Source organism: Terrapene carolina, unplaced genomic scaffold (assembly GCF_002925995.2).
Source record: "Terrapene carolina triunguis isolate 2854851 unplaced genomic scaffold, T_m_triunguis-2.0 Scaffold62, whole genome shotgun sequence".
Taxonomy (NCBI): domain Eukaryota; kingdom Metazoa; phylum Chordata; order Testudines; family Emydidae; genus Terrapene; species Terrapene triunguis.
The window spans coordinates 26,406,670-26,426,257 of NW_020664413.1; the positions used below are offsets into that span (position 1 = coordinate 26,406,670).

Genomic DNA, 19,588 nt, shown 5'->3' on the forward strand with positions numbered 1-19,588 from the left:
TTAAATAAAAATATGGCGTAACATACTACCTTCGTTTCTAGATACTTGAACTCAAATGCTATCAGTTCCACTTATGCCCCATCATACTGTAGTCTAAAGACCTGGTCCTACAACAGATAATTAGATCGGTATAACCACGTCGCTCAGGATGCAAAAAATCCACTCCTGAACAACACAGTTAAACCAACCTAACCACCGGTGTAGACAGCACTAGGTCAATAGGAAAATACTCCTGTTGACACAGCTACCACCCCATGGGGAGGTGGATTACCTATGCTGACAGGAGAAGCGTAGGTAGTGTCTTCACTGTAGCGCTTTAAGTGCAGACAAGCCTTTAGATTTTTCAAAGACGAAACGTTATACAAAGGTTCATGTTCACCAGAGACCAAGCCAAATAAATTTAAGGTTGAACTTGAAACGGTGATGGGTCATTGTGGTACATTAAGTTGATCTTACTTGTATCTCGTTGTAGATGTCATCTTTTCATGGTTTTCAAGGAAACGTTGAAAGGATTCTTTAGCTTCTTTGTATTTTGATCTTGCTTCTTCTTTTTCTTCTTTCTCCGTCTGGACTTTGTAAGCATTAAAGGCTTGCTTTTTTTCACTCAACTTTGCCAATGCACTGAACAGCAAGAGAAACAAGATTTTAAGTACACAAAATGGGAATTAGAAAATAAAAGTAATAATGCAAATTTATTTACATACAGAATAAAATACAAACACTAATGTTAATAGAAGTGTGGTGAAACAAAGTGAAGCCTACATTACAGAACTAAATTAATACTCAGGCTATTGTATCTGCTTTCATGTCTTTAAATAAAGTCTATTAAGCCAAAGTAACTTTTCTTATAAAATACTACCAAATAGCCTCATAAGAGGTCTTACTTTCAGGCTGCATTTTGGACATTAAGTATAGAGCCAAATTTTCAAGTCTGTTCAGCACCCAACAGCTCCCAATGAGAGCAATGAGCTCTTTTGAAAATATGGCCCAAAAAGTTCTCAGCATCTCCATTATAACAAACATAAACCCCTATTTCAGGGAAGATTTTTAAAAATGTGAAGACCATCTATCAGTTTAACTCTAGTTAGTACTGCTAATACATCTTTGCTTTAAGACCATGTACCAGTCCATTGTTCATTGGTGAACATATTCAGCTCCCAAGGTATGTTGCTACTTTAATAAGAGGTCAGACTCAAAAAAAAAAGAAAATTGGCTTCGTGTAGGAACTGTCAGTATTTGATCAAATCCTATTTCAGTGCTCAAATATGACACTGATGAGGGCAAAGCATATATACATTATGTCTGTGACAAACAATGTAGATTAAAGAGAAGAGAGGAAGCAGTACCTGTATCTAGGATCATTAATGATCATTTTCATAGCTTGCTCCCAGGAGGCATTGGATGGTACACGCTGTGAAGACATTAAATCAATAATGTAACCACTAGATTTGGTACCAACATACTATGGTGATACAGTTTCTTTGGAAATACTGATAGACTAGATTGAAGTATTTCATTTGTGTGGTGAGGCACAGCAGACTTCTCACTGATGTTAACAGGAGAGCTGTACAAAGACAGACTATTCCCCCTTCATAATAAGTATGTACAGTATGTTAGTAAAATAAAGTGATGTTTTCATAAGTCAGTCAGAGAGAGAGAGAGGGCACTTTTAGGATCATCATCACTATTTCTACCGTTTGATTCTCTTTCAGGCACTCTTCTACTGCATTTGGACACTAGAGTGTTGGGCACACTACAGAAAGCATCCATCAATAAATAGACTCAGAGGGAAATTGAGCATTAGATCATTCTTCTCTCACCACCCCCCTTCCACCTTTTGAACAATGGTAGGAAATTCAGAAAGCATGCCAAAGGACAATTGTATAGGGCTCCACATTTTTGATCCTGCAGTGAAGTAATAATACGTTTATAACATTTACGGTAATTTCAATAACAATGTGGAATATAACAGAATTATGACTTCACAAAGGATGGATCGTAAAAGAAAACCTGTCTAAACACACGTGGCTTTAGTAATTGTAGTAAGATGAAGGAAAAAGGAAATGGATTTTTGTTGAGGATAAATGTATTTTAATGTGAAAGTCACTCTTGTTCCAACTGCGGTTAATCTGCGGTTAAACATAGTGACAGTTTTTGCCTTTGTCGTCGGCATCTTTATAATTTTCTGCCATATCTTCATAGGGCAGTTAAAAATCATCAATTTCTAGATTTTGGACAAAATTATGAGTTTAAAATTGCATTATACTAGGGAAAAACATAGGAAGGAGAAGAGCTGTGAGCCCCCTGATTACACACAAATATTTTTAAAAAGCATAGGCAATATATAAAACAATTGCCTAAACAAGTACACTTCCTCTATAGCATTTTTTTTCCTCGTTTACTCCAATATGAAAGTCAACCTTTTTAAAAAATAAATCAGGCAAATAATTCAGAAGAGTTTAAAGAGTAGTTGACTCAATTTAAAAAACCTTTTCTTTCAACAGTTCTTTAAATGCTTGCTTTGCTTCTTCTTTCGTATTCCATGTATATGTTTTTTTAACTGGCTGGGTGTCCTCTTCCTCTTTTTTGGGAGCAACACTAAGGATTAAAGACAAAATATTACATACTTTAGGTAAATACACCATTTTTCAGTTAAACCTAAAAAAGGGTCATTATCAATTTAAGAGATGTCCAATTAACAGACATTTACTGAGAAATATTTTTCAAATATATAGTTTAATAAGACGGAAATTAATACTTTATATAAAAATAATAATTTGCTAGTCTAAAATAAAATGATACACGTTATGGGGGGAAAACTGAAACAGACTATCTGAACAAGTCATTTTAAAAATACCTCTCTCTCTGCAATAGTGGTGCCACTATTACAATCAACTGCCTGCTCAAATTATCTCCCCCTTGATTTAAGTGAGAGGGAGAGAGAGGAAAATAGGGCATTAATTGAGACTTGACTTTGCAACTACTCCTAATCTTGCCTAAAACTATTGACCTTCAAAGTACACTGCAAAACTTGTCTGTTTTTTCAGGCTTTTGGTGAGGGATGGAAGGCACAGAGTAGTTGCAGTCAGTTGGGAAGGTGTGATACAAACTTTGGCGGGTTTATTTGATTTGGATTTTTTAGTTGGGGACAACAGCCTATTCAGAGTGGGCTACATGTTTTTACTTCGTTTTGTATTTTTAAAAATGTATATTCTAAATTACAGACAAGCACCTGGGTGTTTCAGGATGATGCAGCCTGTTAAAATTCTCAAATACTTAAAACAAAGTCTAACTCACTTTTCAGAGTGGCAATCTGTATGCTGTATGTTTTAATATTGTTTATCTAACATTTCTTTATTTTTCTAAAATAAAATACAAAAAGTAATGGGTCCCAACAATCCCCAATTAAATTTGGCAAATAAATGAAGGACCTGAGAGAGTTATGAGTGGGCTTTTAAAAAATAATTTAAAATGCCTTCTTCCCTTGTGTTTTTTCTTAACCATTTCTCTCCATTAGCTTTGCTCCATTCTCCTTTTTTCTTTTGAAAAAAATCTGAACAAAAAGTTTAGTCACCTCCAATGTAACTACAATCCCAAAACTCTCAACACTAAAAAGCTTCAGATTAAGGAGCTGTATTCCAAGCCAAATTATTGGATTTTGCTTACTCCACTGAAGCCTCCTGTTTAGAAGTTTCCTCTACAGTGTTAGTGACAGCTTCTGCATTCTGCTCTTGTACAACAGGGGTGGTGATGGTTGTGGCAGCGGCGGCGGTGGTGGTGGTGGTAGTAGTAGTAGTTTGCTGCACTTGTTCCTCAGCTGTTGTAGTTACTGTACTTTCATTTTCTACAACAGCAGCTACTGTAGAAGTTTCAGCCTCAGGAGCAGCTGTTACAGCAGGAATGGCAGTGGCTGCAGTAGCAGCCACGGCAGTTTCAACATCACTGGTGGTGGTGGCGGCGGCGGTGGCGGCGGCCGTGGCAGTGATGGTATCTGTAATTTCTGTTGCAACAGCTGGAGCAGAAGATGTTGGAGTTGATTCTTCTGGTTTACTGCTGAATACATGAAATAAGAAAATCGAAATAACAGTTTTATAGTCATGTAAGTTCAATTAACCTTAAAGGAAAATATTAAACTTTAAATACGGTTCTAAGGACATCACCAACAGTTTTAGGCCTACCTTACGAAGTGTTATATCTCACACACAAAAAAAAAAAAAATCTAAAAAAATTTCAAAACTGGGGAGTTTTTTTTTTTTAGAACTGTACCGCTTAACAGAAATAGAGGGACAAAATTCAAATATTTTTAAATTAAAAGCACTTCTAAAATTAAATAATGAAAATATACTTTGGTAATCAAGTATTAAAAACACTGTAGAGATTGAAAGCAAGCTAGAAGTTTATCTCAAGAGATCAGGGTTATTTCAGTTTAAGAAAAAAATAGTCACTGATACTATCAATTTAATAAAAAAAAGTATTTTTAGAAACATACCTGTTTTCTTCAGCTTTAATCATCGCTATAGGGGCAAAAGAAGAAAATGTTTATTCAAAATACAACTGTTCACAAGATGCTTATGTTTGGAAAAGAAAACTTACTGATATAAAAATTTTATTTATATATATATATATATATATATATTTTAAGAAATTGGTCAGGTATACAAAAATAGATCAAGCTGTTCTTTTATTGTTGATATTTATGATGTTAGTATTCTTGTTTCAATAATTTAAAAGATAGGTTGATTAAAATGAAATTCTAGAAGCACAAAAACACAGAAAATCAGCCTTCTGGAACTACTACTTTTTCTTTTTTGTTCAAACTGAAGTAAATATTTTCAGTTTCATCAGGCAACAATGCTACTTTCAATACAGACAAATAGTGTTTACTCAACTGCATCTTTTTCTATCTAGTTTTTAAATACCAGTGCTGCTTCTCTAATCTTTGGAATTCCTCCCACCCTCACCCCCAACTCTCCCCATTTGTACTATTCGATTACCTTAGCTTCCTTAAAATTATTTTAACATTTGTAATTTTTTCACCTTTGAAGAATTTGATTTACCAAAAATACTGACCATACCCCATTCAAAGTAAACACTTAATGCAGCATTACACTCCACCAGAACAAACTATGACGTTACCTTTGTGGAACAGCAAGAAGAAATCCAAATGAGACCTAGATTTATATTCTTGTGTGTCATAATATCTTACACAAATAAAAGATGTTGGTGGTTTTCTCTCCCAACATCTCCCAGCCCCCAAAATTAAACAGATAATCTCAAAATAAAGCTTTACACACATGCACTTTGGAGGGATGCATGCTTTTGACTTTGATAAATTAGCTATTCCCAACAATAATAAATTGAAGCAATGGTTGGTGGGGGCAGTGGGGAAACAGATTATTAACGCCATTTACAAACACAGCTTCATGCATAATTTTGATTTTCAACTAAGATAGCTAACACCATTTTTATTTCAAATCCACTGAACAGGAGGACATTGAATTAAGTTTAATCTTTGAGACTTTAATCAATTTAAAATAAGACAGACCAGTTCTGTTCAGTTATAATGTTATATTATTGGGACAAAGCTCCAGAATCTCTTTTTTATTTCAGTCTATTTAATTTTTAATAGGAAGAACTATTCCTACACTAAACTAACCGTCCTAAATGTAGAAATAACATTTACATTACACACAAACTGCTTAGTTTCCATTACTGTTACCTTCAAGATCTTCAAGCTCTTTAGGTTTTGCCCAGCGTGATTCTTTTGTTTGGGAATTGTAGTAATAAGGCTTTCCAGAGTCAGATTTGTACTCTTTCCAAGGGCATTTAGATAACAATTGCTAACGGAGAGCAAAAACGTTTGTTAAAAATCTTATTACGTTTCAAAACTACTAAAATATCCTAAAAACAACCCAAAAATAAGCCTAAAATCAACTTAAAACATATCGCAATGCATACAATGAAAATATTTCCTGAAGAAAAGCGGCAAAATGTAAACCTGATGTCAGATTGTGATCTCAAAAGCACATCAATGAGTATCGTGAAGAATCCACCCAATTCAGTTATAGACAGTTATCTAGAATTAATAAAATTTGTTTTTTGGAGCGGGGGTGTTTACGTTTGTAAATTACATTGAAATAAAAATTCTAATGCATGTCTCCTGGACAGTACACTGAACTCATTTTAAGTCAATTGTTCCATATCTTTCAATTAACTTGGTTTACCTCAGCAGGTGTTTTGAGATCATCTGGCTTCTCCCATGTAGATTGTTTTGTTTCAGTATTATAATAATAAGTTCTTCCATCTGGTGATTTATGTTCAGTCCACATAGATTTCTAGGGAAAATAAAACAGACCATCAATAAGAAGCAATAAAATGTGATTATGGAATGCTATAAAATCTCTAGAAAAGTTAAATACAAGTAGAAACTCATGAAACCTGTTTAGAAGGATCTTCATTTATAGAACTGTTGGCTGTGGTGGTTTGCTGGGCTGCGCAAACTATTTGATGTGTGATCTGAGGGGAAAAAAACGAAGTGTACCAAGTTCTTTTATTTGTTTAAATTTTAAAAAAAAAAATCATGTATTTTAAATATATCCAATAAGAATGTTTAAACACAGAACAGTAGCAAAAAAACAACAACCTAAAACTGATTCAGATTGACAAATTTTGTATTTACAGTAAATGATTTTAAAGTACAATGAAGAATCAAAAAGGAAAACTTACAATACTACTCCAAGATAGACAATGACTGACTGACATACATGCACACATACAGGATGTCTAGGTCACTTTTAAATGCAACTTAAAATGCATAGTTGATAATGACTGAAAATCATTTCCATACGATGGCAGTTTAGTGTGCCACATGAAATAAGTTCAAAGTTTCAAATTACTTCCTAGGTGACACCTATGTACATCACTAAGGACTGAAATTTACAATGACCCAAGACTGGGAATTGTTATATTAAGTTATGGACTGGTGCCACACTAATCCTGCTGAAAAGGCTGAATCCACTGGTATACAGACATTTGTTTATAGCAGTGGTGGTCCTTGAGTAGGGTCCTAGCAAATTCACAGTCCATGTTGGTCAATTCTACAGTCATAGGATTTTTAAAATAAAAAATTTTATGATTTTAGCTATTTAAATCTGAAATTTCACAGGGTTGTAATTGTAGGGATCCTGACGCAAAAAGGAGTTGTGTGTGTGGCGGGGGGGGGGAGGGGGGGGGGCCTGCGGTACTGCTACCCTTACTTCTGTACTGCTGCTGGCAGCTGGGTACCCGACCAACAGCCACCGCTCTCCGGCTGCCCAGTTTTGAAGGCAGTGCAGAAGTAAGGGTGTCAATATCACAATCTCCCTAAAATAACCTTGTGACCCTTCCCCGCCCCGCAAATCCCTTTTGGGTAAGAACCCCCAATTTGAGAAATGCTGGTCTCCCCTGTGAAATCTGTATAGTATAGGGTAAAAGCACACAAAAGAGCAGATTTCACTGGGGGAGACCAGATTTCACAGACCGTGATGCATTTTTCCATGGCCGTGAATTTGGTAGGGCTCTATCCATGAGGTATCAGACTTCCCACCCTCCATCCCAATATTTGCTTGTATTAAGTTGTTGTACTGTGTGGTAACTTCTCCTGAACATGGGAACAGGAACTACTTAAAATGTCAACAAAAACATAGGGTCCAAATACCGTCTGAAGATTTTGCATGGAGCAGAAATAGTATCAGAGACACAAATATTAACATTTTTTTATTAAAGTATTGAAAAAAAAAAACAGTTTAATTCAATAATAGCAAAATAGATTGTTATGAGTTAGTTGACCCTCACACTTTAAGATCAAAGAGCCAGTTAGGACTAGAAACACTGATGGACTGGTACACGGGCCTTCCAGATTAGTAGACTCTGACCACTCATTAGAAAAACGTTTTCTAACCCTTATGACAAACCATTATAATAATTGGCACTAACGAAGATCCTTGTTGGTAGTCTCAGCTGACTTACCAAGGATTGAATACAGTCATGGAACCTGAAGTGCTCTCTTGTTCTGAACATGTTTGTGTCAGGGCACTGTGAAGACTACATTGTGCTATACTGTTCTGTTGATACAGACCACACACTTCAGAGCTAATACAAAAGTTTCATGAACACTAAACAGACAAGAAAATTTCTCCTTTTTAAATTTAACTAAATTAATAGGAAATTTGGGGATTTAAAAATAAGGAGTAATTTCCAGTCTTCACCAGCACAAAAATACTACACTGCACTAAGGAACTGTGTGCCTGTTTTAAGGTTCCATATCTCAAAATGCTACTCAGCTTTGCAAAAGCATAACTGGCTAAGGTTGAGTCTGTATTTCAGTCCTCAAAATTCACAAGATACCAGAGCTTAAAAATCATTACAATTTTCCAAGACCTAAAAATATTACATTATTTTTATCGCAATCTTATTTTCCTTTGTTTTTTATATATTTTAATGATTGCTGTCTTGAGAACTAGAGGAACTAGAAAAACACTCTCCTAAAAGTCCAAGAGAAATTAATAAAACTGGGACTTTTCAGCTTGGAAAAGAGACAACTAAGGGGGGATATGATTGAGGTCTATAAAATCATGACTAGTGTGGAGAAAGTAAATAAGGAAATGTTCTTTACTCCTTCTCATAACACAAGAACTAGGGGTCACCAAATGAAATTAACAGGCAGCGGGTTTAAAAAGAACAAAAGGAAGTATTTTTCATGCAACACGCAGTCAACCTGTGGAACTCTTTGCCAGAGGATGTTGTGAAGGCCGAGACTATAACCGGGTTCAAAAAAGAACTAGATAAGTTAATGGAGAATAGGTCCATCAATGGCTATTAGCCAGAATGGGCAGGGATGGTGTCCTTGGCCTCTGTTTGCCAGAAGCTGAGAATGGGCGACAGGGAATGGATCACTTGATGATTACCTGTTCATTCTGTTCATTTCCTCTAGGGCACCTGGCATTGGCCACTGTCAAAAGACAGGATACTGGGCTAGATGGACCTTTGGTCTGATCCAGTATGACCGTTCTTCTGTTCTAATCAGATAACTCAATGGGAGCAAAGAGAGCTCAGCACACCTAGAATTCAGGTCTAAATACTGAATGGCAAGAGTGTTTGGTTGACAAACTAGTACAAATACTTTGGGGGCAATTCAAGTTTTCAAACACTAGTCAAAGACTGGTAGTCTAATAGAAAAAAATATTGATCCCTAAGCATGTAAACTGATTTATAATGAGTGCATAAGTAACGTGCAAGCTACAGAGTAAAAATAATATTGGGGGGGGGGGGGGAAAGAGGGGTGGAGAATCAAATAAGGTTTTTCTTTTAATGTCCATACATGGACTTATAATCATTGTACTTCTATTAAGTTTCTGAAGCCTTGGTTTTTACTCACCTGTGTTCCAGGAGGTGTAGTGCCTATTTTAAAAAAACAACACAAAAAATAAAACACAGAATGAGAAATACGAGTGCTCTAGAAAACACTTCTAAATTATATTTTTTCCTCTCCGGCCTTTTATAACTTAAAAATGACTTACTGTAAATAAAAGATTTGATAAAAACTAAAAGAAAAATGACCTACCCATAACTTCAGTTCAAGAAGATTATCAGGATAGATTAATCCTTGTAATGGACACCCAGGGGCATCCAATCAGAACTCTTTTGCCAAGAATGTCTGTTGGGGCTACACACGTTCTTGCAGCACCAGTTGTTTGGGCTTAAAATGAGCCATGACCCACAAACACAATCTACTTTTCATTATGCAGGGCCCAGTTCAGGAACACAACTCTATTCATGGCAGCATTTAAGCATGTGCTTAATTTCCATTTAAGTCACTTGGATACAATCATGTGCTTAAATGTTTTCTTGAGCCGTGTCCTCAGAATTTGAATTAAAGACTCCAAAGAGGGCAGGGAGGGCCAGGAGTCTGAATCCATATCAAAAACAATTATTGTCAAATAGCCTCTCTTTCTCCTTCAAGCATAAGCGCTATTGATCTTCACTCTTGAAGACTAAGTAGCAGTAAAAATCCCCAAAATTCCCATACTGTAGTACATGTACCAGAATGCTACATTAGTTTGTTGGAAGTTGTACATGTTCACACAGTTGTCTTCCCCTCTTAAGGCATAATGGGACCCAGGGCCAGCCAAACCCTGTTCCTTGACATAGTACCTTTAAGGAAATAGGTATTCAAGGGAGCAGCAGATCAGCTGGGAAATGGGGCCAGATGTTAATCAGGTAGCTAGTTTTCATGAATTTTGTTTTTATAAAAGCACATTTTAACCACAAAAGCCATATCTTTATCATCAGTTAACAGAAAAGTGTGACACTAAAGTGACCACATGTGTGGTTTGTGAAACTGAAAAATAGTTGTTAAATAGTGGCTACTTAAATTAAGACTAATTTTTATAGTGAATTAGTACCAAAAACATTTTTCTCTACAATGAAGCTGATGATCACATCTTTCAAACCCCAAGATTGAAATAAAAAAAGAAAAACAAACAGAATATTGTGAATCTTTGCTCTGTACAAGAATATGCAAGAAATTGTGCAGATACACAGTATCTTTCTTTCATTCCAAATATGAAAACACAAGCAAAATAACTAAAGTAACTGAATCACAGAAAGTAGAAATGAAGAAAAAAAATTTAACATGTATTTTTAAATATACTAAGGATAGGACAAGTAAAGAACTTAAATTGCAGCGAGGGAGATTTAGGAAAAAATTCCTATCTGTAAGGGCAGTTAAGCACTGGAACAAATTACACTGGTCTACAATTTTTGAGAAGTCGTCTGCTTCAGAGATAAAATGTGCTATTTATTATGTATTTTGATGTGCTGAATTCACATATAACAATTAAAACAACTGATTGGCTACTGTTTCTAAGATATTTAAGTTTTTACATTTTATGTCTATGTATATAGTGTAGATAGTAGAGTTTTAATCATAAATTGTAAACCTAGGTCTTTTCATGTGTTTATGGTTGCTTTACATGATAATATTTCACCTGTCCTGTTTATGTAACACTTTAAAAATCAGCAAAAGGGTTATATAAATAAAATTTATTATGAAACAAAAGGCAAAAAACTATTATGTACATAGTTTAGTCCTATTCAGTGTCTACTCGGCACTTCTTGGCTTGTCTCTTGTATTCATTAAATGGAGCATCTCTTGTCACTGTCCAGCAATAGTCTGCAAGCACTGATGGGCTCCATTTGCCCTGATAGCGTTTCTCCATTGTTGCAATGTCCTGGTGAAATCGCTCGCCGCTCACTGCTCCGCAGTTTGGTGGAAAAAAATCTAGATGAGAGTGCAAAAAATGTATCTTTAGTGACATGTTGCAACCAAGGCTTTTGTATGCCTTGAGGAGGTTTTCCACCAACAACCTGTAGTTGTCTGCCTTGTTGTTTCCGAGAAAATTTATTGCCACTAACTGGAAGGCTTTCCATGCCGTCTTTTCCTTGCCACGCAGTGCATGGTCAAATGCATCATCTTGAAGAAGTTCACGAATCTGAGGACCAACAAAGACACCTTCCTTTATCTTAGCTTCACTTAACCTTGGAAATTTTCCACGGAGGTACTTGAAAGCTGCTTGTGTTTTGTCAATGGCCTTGACAAAGTTCTTCATCAGACCCAGCTTGATGTGTAAGGGTGGTAACAAAATCTTCCTTGATTCAACAAGTGGTGGATGCTGAACACTTTTCCTCCCAGGCTCCAATAACTGTCAGAGTGGCCAATCTTTCTTGATGTAGTGGGAATCTCTTGCACAACTATCCCATTCGCAGAGAAAACAGCACTACTTTGTGTATCCAGTCTGCAGACCAAGCAAGAGAGCAACAACCTTCAAATCGCCACAAAGCTGCCACTGATGTTGGTCATAGTTTATGCACCTCAAAAGTTGTTTCATGTTGTCATAGGTTTCCTTCATATGGATTGCATGACCAACTGGAACTGATGGCAAAACATTGCCATTATGCAGTAAAACAGCTTTAAGACTCGTCTTCGATGAATCAATGAACAGTTTCCACTCATCTGGATCGTGAACGATGTTGAGGGCTGCCATCACACCATCGATGTTGTTGCAGGCTACAAGATCACCTTCCATGAAGAAGAATGGGACAAGCAGCACCACCCTCACTCCCTGTGCCCAGTCTGCATGCCCAGTGCCAGCATGGATGGCCCCACAGCTGAGGTGCTGCTGGCCCTGCTCTGTAGGGAGAAGGACCCATCAAGCCAATATGAGGACAAGGGCTCAGACAAAAAATTTGGGTGGGCAATGGAGCACCCTGTCAAGGCCATATTATGCAATATTACATGCCTATGTGTAGTGAAATGTATTAAGCGTGTAATTATGAGGGCGAGTGATTGCGTAATTCCCTGGGAAGAAGTGGGGTAAGCCTGCTTGACTCTATGCACAGCCCTGTGAAGGAAGGGCTATGAAACCCTTAATCAAGAAGAAGGAATCTGTGGCTCCAAAGTGCAGAAGGAGACCTGTGGGGAAGACAGGGAGAGGGACTGTAGCGAGGCTTGCAGAGTTCCCTGGCTCAGAGGGAACCGGACAGCAATCAGGAACTTGAAGCTTTTGAACAAGAGTGTAATGAGGCTAATGCTACCAAGACTCCCCACCTCTATACTCCTCCCTTCTTACATACGCACTCTCCACCAGAGCTCACATGCACTCAAAGCTCTACCATCAGTCTAACCTCATTAGAGCTGGGCAGGGAACAGTTTTCTTACCTCACAAAATGTTTTATAATTTAAAAAATTTTCCCGTTCTGCATCGGGATAAAACTGAGACCTTTCGAAGTTGATGATTTTTGAGGTTAGGTTTTTTTTCTTTCCTTTTTTTTTTTGGAGGGAGGTGGGGCGGGAAGAACTATTCTGGAGTGGATCTGTCTCAATATTGCCTGTTGGAGCTGTTCCACTTTGTATAGAAGAATATTCACTTAAGTAGGGACTGGAAACTCAGTCTCTCTGTTCTCAGGTGAGTGCCTTAACAACCACACTATAGTGCAGGGTTTCTCAAACTTCATTGCACCGTGACCCTCTTCTGACAACAAAAATTATTACGTGACCTCAGGAGAGGGGACCGAAGCCTGAGCCCAGCTACCCCGGGTGGCAGGGCCAAAGCCCAAGCCCCACCATCCCAGGTGGGGAGGGGGGCCAAAGCCCAAGGGCTTCAGCCCCAGGCAGGGGGCCTGTAACCTGAGTCCCGCCACCCAGGGCTGAAGCCCTTGGGCTTGGGTCCTGGGCGATGGGGCTCGGGCTCTGGCCTTGGCCTCAGCCCTAACAAGTCTGAGCCAGTCCTGGCGACCCCATTAAAACAGGGTAGCGACCCACTTTCTCACAGTTTGAGAACCACAGCTATAGTGGGTCCATCCCCCTGATGGTCCATCCTGGACCTGAGAAACCTTCCCCGTGAAAGTTTTATTGAAACTTATAAGTTCTTGCAGAAAAGTGAAAGAACTTTGACAAAGTAGCACTTTCTGATTAAATAGATTTATTGAAGAATTCTCAACTAATTCTAAACCTCACATCCTCCAAGGTTCCAGTGGGACTCCTCCAGTCAAACTCCCTTCTTTTCTAATTTCCCCCAGGCAGATCTCCACCAGACTCATTCAAATTTTATTTTACTATGAGTCCATAAATATTTAAATTAAGCCTATTAAGACCTAAAATAAATGTGCCCGAAGAAGAAATTTGCATCTGGCACTTCCAACATAATTTCTTTTAAGAACTAATTTTTGTACATGAACTAATAATGTTTGGGAATGGCTGACGCATACACTATTTTAGACCTGGTGGAATGAACCTCAATACCTTCAAGCACTGAAACTTCTGCAAGATCACAGACCTGCATGCGTTCTTCAATCCATTTAGACAACCTCTAAGCAGAAATAATCTCTCTGGATTTATCAGAAATTACAAATAGACCAGAAGATTCAGAGAGACCATAATTCTATCCAAGTATTAAATAAGGGCCTCTTAACACCTAAGCTATGCCATTTATCTTCTCCCAGTACTGAGTGCAGATCTGGGGAAAACACAGGTAATTTAATAGCATGAGTTCCACCAGAACTAAACACCATCTTAGTGAAGACACAGGTTATCCTTATGGCTCTCAGACTCTTTATAATGACGTTCTAGACACTGGCAATCCAATCTTCAAGGAATAGCTTACACAAATATCTTTGCTCTAGATAATCCATTGGCGATTCCATCAGTTTCATGAGCACTAAGTTCAACTCAGCTCCCAAGAAGGTGCTATTCATGCATGGTTGGAAAGAATCTTTTTACTGGAGAATGTACACCAAATTAGATATGGGACAACCTGAAGAATATGGGAAGGAGGTATGAGTTCCTGAAATACCCTCTTGGTCTGAATGTTTGGTATTGCAGGAGAATACAGATGGGCTGGGCATCTCAAGAGTAGAGATCCATAATGACAGAAAATACTTGAAGGAGAAAAAATAAAATAAAATAAAATAAATCCAGAACAGTATACGAGTCTCAAGTTTGTATTTCTGAAGTGTGTAAAATAATTAATTAAAAATATAAAAATGTTAAAGAAAACTAACAAGACACAAAATAAGGTTTTAAGGCATATAAAAATTAGCCTTTTGTTTTCTTTCCATGAAAGTTTTTTCATTTCTGAAAAAGACATTAGGAAAGGTAAAGCATCACTATAAACTAAACTTAATAAAGAGTTTATATAAATAAAAGGGAAACTGGATAAAGGTTCATTTACATTGTTGTAAACTTAAGCTTCATTTTTTGAGATTTAACCAAGTCTATTAAAAGATTTTAAAAATTTAATGATTGAATATACATACCTACTTGTGCGTCCATACTGTTTACTCCTGGCTGTAGAAACAACCAACATGTTATTTTAAAACACTAACAATATATTAAATATGTTACTAAATATCATAATAATCAATTCAAAGAAGCAACTTGTTCAAGTTTTTCCAGCAGCAAAATACTTCATCAGCTTAAATGTGGGTCTCCATCCCCCCCAAGTACAACAATAATCATGGGAATTCCAGCTCTATCAGAAAGTAATTTAGGATAACAAGCTACTTTTCTGAAAGAGCCATACATTCACCAATTAATTTCAATGAATCTCTTGCCAACCTCACAAACAACAGTCCTTCAGCATGCAAATAGAACACTCATCCACAATATACAGTGAAGATGATCATCTAATTCCAATGCTGAAATAACACGAGGGTGTGTTTGTGACTGATACCACCACCTGTGTAATACTTTAAACCTTCATTGATTCAAACAGCAATAGATCAGCTTTCACCCATTGAGAAGAGATGGGCCTTGGGTACATGTCTGAATAAACTTTTTCAGATTTAGGTCAATAAGGACATACTGCAACATCACCACTATGCTTAGTGCAATCACTTAATTTATCCCACACAATTTTTTTGTCAACTTAGTACTAACAGAAAAATGGATTTAACAGTTGATTCACTAAATCTACCCTTGATTATTATTTCTATTAATTATTATACTCCAACAGCTGAGTCCGTTATACTTTTACTAGATTTTCATGGGTACCCAGAGCCTTGATTGGCACTCTTTTACACAGTTAGTGCAAATCTCAAATACAAAGGGGGAAGGAGAGGATTAAAAGGATTTAAGAATTTCTTGACTTCTATCTTTTATGTAAAGCTTTAACAGATACACAAGTTTACCATTTATTGGACTCAATCCTTCAGTTACTTGATTTTTTTCAGGCAGTCTGCACAAGAGATAACTGAACATCTAAATAATAAAGATTAGCAAGGTAGATCCAATAAAAACACCCATACTGGTGCAATCAAGTTCAAGGTTACCCAAATGCTCACTCTGAGGGTAAATGATCTTGCTTAATGCACTGGGGAAAAATTTCAAAAGTACTTAAGTGACATAAAGCAAAAGCCCCTTTTACTATCAATGTGACTAAGGCCCCATGTAACTTAGGCACCTTTGAAAATTGTACCAACTGTATATACACCTCTACCCCGATATAACGCTGTCCTCGGGAGCCAAAAAAAAAATCTTATCGCGTTATAGGTGAAACCGCGTTATATCGAACTTGCTTTGATCCACCCCCCCGGAGCACTGCTTTTCCGCATTATATCCGAATTCGAGTTATATCGGGTCGCGTTACATCGGGGTAGAGGTGTATATTAAACGGCACTATCTAAAGCTCTATTTAATTTGCTGCCCAGGTAAGTAAGCACTCTAAGGATATCCCAACATAGATTGATTTTTTTCATGCTTTGAAAATCTAAAACTAATGATAATTACCAATAAACTGCTTGATAATATGGGAGAGAGTACTCAACTGATTTCCAGACTACATTCAAGCTCAATTTAACTGTACTAGGAAAAAGACTTCCAGCTGTAATTTTTTTATCCAATCAAACTGCCAACACCAGCTGATCTAAAGTGATGCTATGTTGCTATGATGCTGTTTTTTATTTTTCTGAGTAAAACTTCTTTCACTACCTCATTTCTTCTGAATAGTGAATATAGGTGCCCGAAAGAATCCCAAAAAGTGATGGCCTCAATTGGTAACAATTAGTTATATAGAAATAAAAGCTCTTGCTGTACTGCACCTCATGATAATGATTGTTGTTGTAAGACACTGTATAAAGACATGTATATAGGTGTTTTGCAAAAATACCTGCATACAGCATAGACTCTAAGTGCACTGAAGTCAACAAAAAGAAACACATTGGCTTCAGTGAACTTTGAATCAGGCTTTATATTTAGATAAGGCACACTACAGAGAATGGATTTCATAGAGTTATGAAGCTTACGGAAAGCATGACAACTACAAAGCAGATCATATTAGAGAGTCAGTTTAAGGCCAGGCAGGACCACCAGATCATCTAGTCTGACTGCCTGTGTATCACAGGCCACTAAACACCACCCATCCACCCCATTGCTAAGCCCAACAACCAGAATTAGGATAAAATATTACTACTCTCAAGAGACTAAACTATTGTGGGCAATAGGCAGACAACAGGAGAGACCAGAGTGAATCGATGCCCCCTTAAACCCCTGCTACTGCAGCAAAATGATTTAGTATAACATACCCAGATAACCCTAGTAAGTGACCCCTTGCTTGAGAGAAAAGCAACACACCCACTGCCTGCCAAAATGACCTAGGGAAAAATTCCCTCCTGTCCCAAATATGGTAAAGCATGTAAGCAAGACCCAGCTGTCAATCACCTGAGAAAAAAATTCTCATTACCACCATATAGCATGAAAAGGAAATAGTTATCTTAATTAAAATAGAGAATATTGTAGTGTTTAGATTCTGAAATAACATATCCTTAAAAATATCCTTAAACACCATACCATTTGTAAGTTGTACTTAACTGATATTTTATTATTCCTGATCATTTTGTAGTATGAAAGTATTTGTCAGAGCTCCAAAAACCAACTGAAATCATATTTTCATATATTTAAAATTGGATTGAATTTTAGCATACCAGATCTCTTTTTAACCTCTTTTGACCACAGTGCTTTTTAATTTTTTTCCCTGAGATCTTTGAAATTCCTCCAAAGTTTATAATGGGCAATCCATCTTAGAAATCCATAATCAACTTAATATGAAAGAAATCAATGAGATTTCTGTCATTGGCATCTTTTACGAGATTTAATGAATTAAAATTGTTTCACTATTTTGCTGTGTATTTTTAATGTGAAAATCATGATGAGTACTAAACACCTTATTTTTTTTAAAAGTTACAATAGATGTACAAAGAGAAAGTGCTTGGCGTTATAAAAAAAATCAATAGTTACATGCGATATTGAAATCTGGGTAGAGAGATAATATTTTGCATGTTAAGGAAGTAATTAGATTAAATACAGATCACTCCTCCATTAAGGTGCAAGTGGCTGCTTTTGTGTGAGTCTTCTGAAGCTTTATTCAAATACTGACCTCTTCTTCACGGAATTTTATACACAAAGGAGGACATTTTTATCATCATTTTATATAAGTTCAAAAGCTTGACTAGACTTTATGAAATGCTGGTAATAGTGTTCACATAAGGTAAGGTAGTTTAAAAAGTGAAAAAGACAGGTTTTAAAGATTACCGGTACAGTAGGCTGCATATGCGCTTGAGACATATGAGACATCATCATTCCAGGCATCATTGACTGCATCATTCCAGGCATCTACAATTAAAATGTTATTGTAGAGTGTACTTGAGAAAATATATAGCACCAAGTATGAACTTTTTATGATAGTGTACCAGTCTCTAACAACTTATTCTATTTGATAAACAAGTTTCATAATCTCCCAGGACACAAGGAAGTGTAACAGAAGTTTGTACAAGTCTACATAAAACTAGCAACAATGTTAAGTTTGGAAATAGCTAGATTTTCCACAAATCCACTCCAACAGACTCCCCAATTTAAAGGGAAGATGAGCATACATTTCAACTTAGCTCTGAAATATTAGAAGAAAGCTAAGACATTTATTGTAGACAGCACTATTTGGATTACATGAGAATCAATAACAAATGACAAGATGAGTAATCTATTGATAATGCTGTGCCCTGTCATAATAGGAATCCTAGGCTAGAACAGGGAACATAGAAGGAAAGATTTCTCAGAAAATCTGGGAGCCACCAAACAACAAAATTGGTTAAGTATCACAAATGCTAATTCAGACTCTAAGATTGGTCCCCTCTGTGATCTTCCACAACTCTCTTAACTTTGATGCCTTCTTTCCCTTGTCAGCTAACAGGAGTAATACTTGAGGTAACTGCCTCACAGTAGTGTTCTAAGAATTAATGTTTGCCAAGATCTTTCAAGATGAATAGTGCTATTAAAGAGTTAAGTAGCAAGAGCGAAGAGTTCTCAACCAGTTCTTGAATGGTTATAAACATCTAAAAAACCATGTAACATGAATGCAAACCATGTAAGCTACTTTTAAACCACGCTACTTCCCTTAAAACAATTTGAACATGGTAATGTGGACTGGCTATTACAATTTGTTAAAATTTGAGTCCAGATCTATGTACTGTCTGATGAAACAATGACCCAGCTTTTTACTTTGAGAAGCTAATTTTTGTCTGGGAGTATATGCTTAGACTATTTTGAAGAGGCAGTAACCACAGCAAATTTATATAGATAAGTTACTTGTTAGTGACCAACTGATGAACTATAAAGCGGTTTAAAATTTTTCTTAAAAGATTTCCTTCATAATTTGCACTTTTCCCAGTTTTCCACTAGTTCTCGCTATTAAGAACTGATAAGCCATAAATAAATGTGGCAAAGAGCACAAATAATAGTGCTGTGCTAATCTGATCATATTCAGCTGATGAAATTTTGGTCACTCAGTCCCCAAAGAGGCCTTGGGAAGTCAACCCCTTTATGTTTCAGTCATCCCCCATTACCTTTATAGACTTTGGCAGGCTGGCCAAGTGACCCCATCCCCCTGTATCTTCAGGGAGCATCAGATTACCACTCCCCTCATCTTGCATCTTGTGTGGAGAGAGGGATATTTGGTAGGGCTACTGCTCCACCCTCAATCCACAAGGTTTTCTTGGGAGG

At 36.8% G+C, this 19,588-nt stretch overlaps 1 protein-coding gene across 5 annotated transcripts in view; it reads right to left on the reverse strand.

Annotated features, from left to right (window-relative positions):
- Nucleotides 1-19,588, reverse strand: part of PRPF40A (pre-mRNA processing factor 40 homolog A) — a 48,815-nt gene that overhangs the window by 23,952 nt on the left and 5,275 nt on the right. For 4 of the 5 annotated variants that reach the window (XM_024209127.2, XM_024209126.2, XM_024209125.2 and 1 more), the window contains exons 3-13: nt 18,125-18,205; nt 14,854-14,884; nt 9,416-9,438; nt 6,439-6,516; nt 6,225-6,335; nt 5,720-5,840; nt 4,490-4,514; nt 3,667-4,053; nt 2,490-2,598; nt 1,347-1,411; nt 457-621 (exon numbers count right to left, since the gene is read on the reverse strand). In XM_024209127.2, coding sequence (XP_024064895.1) covers nt 457-621; nt 1,347-1,411; nt 2,490-2,598; nt 3,667-4,053; nt 4,490-4,514; nt 5,720-5,840; nt 6,225-6,335; nt 6,439-6,516; nt 9,416-9,438; nt 14,854-14,884; nt 18,125-18,205 — 1,196 coding nt within the window. The remainder of the gene's footprint in view (nt 1-456; nt 622-1,346; nt 1,412-2,489; nt 2,599-3,666; nt 4,054-4,489; nt 4,515-5,719; nt 5,841-6,224; nt 6,336-6,438; nt 6,517-9,415; nt 9,439-14,853; nt 14,885-18,124; nt 18,206-19,588) is intronic. The other variant, XM_024209123.2, reaches the window with a different exon arrangement.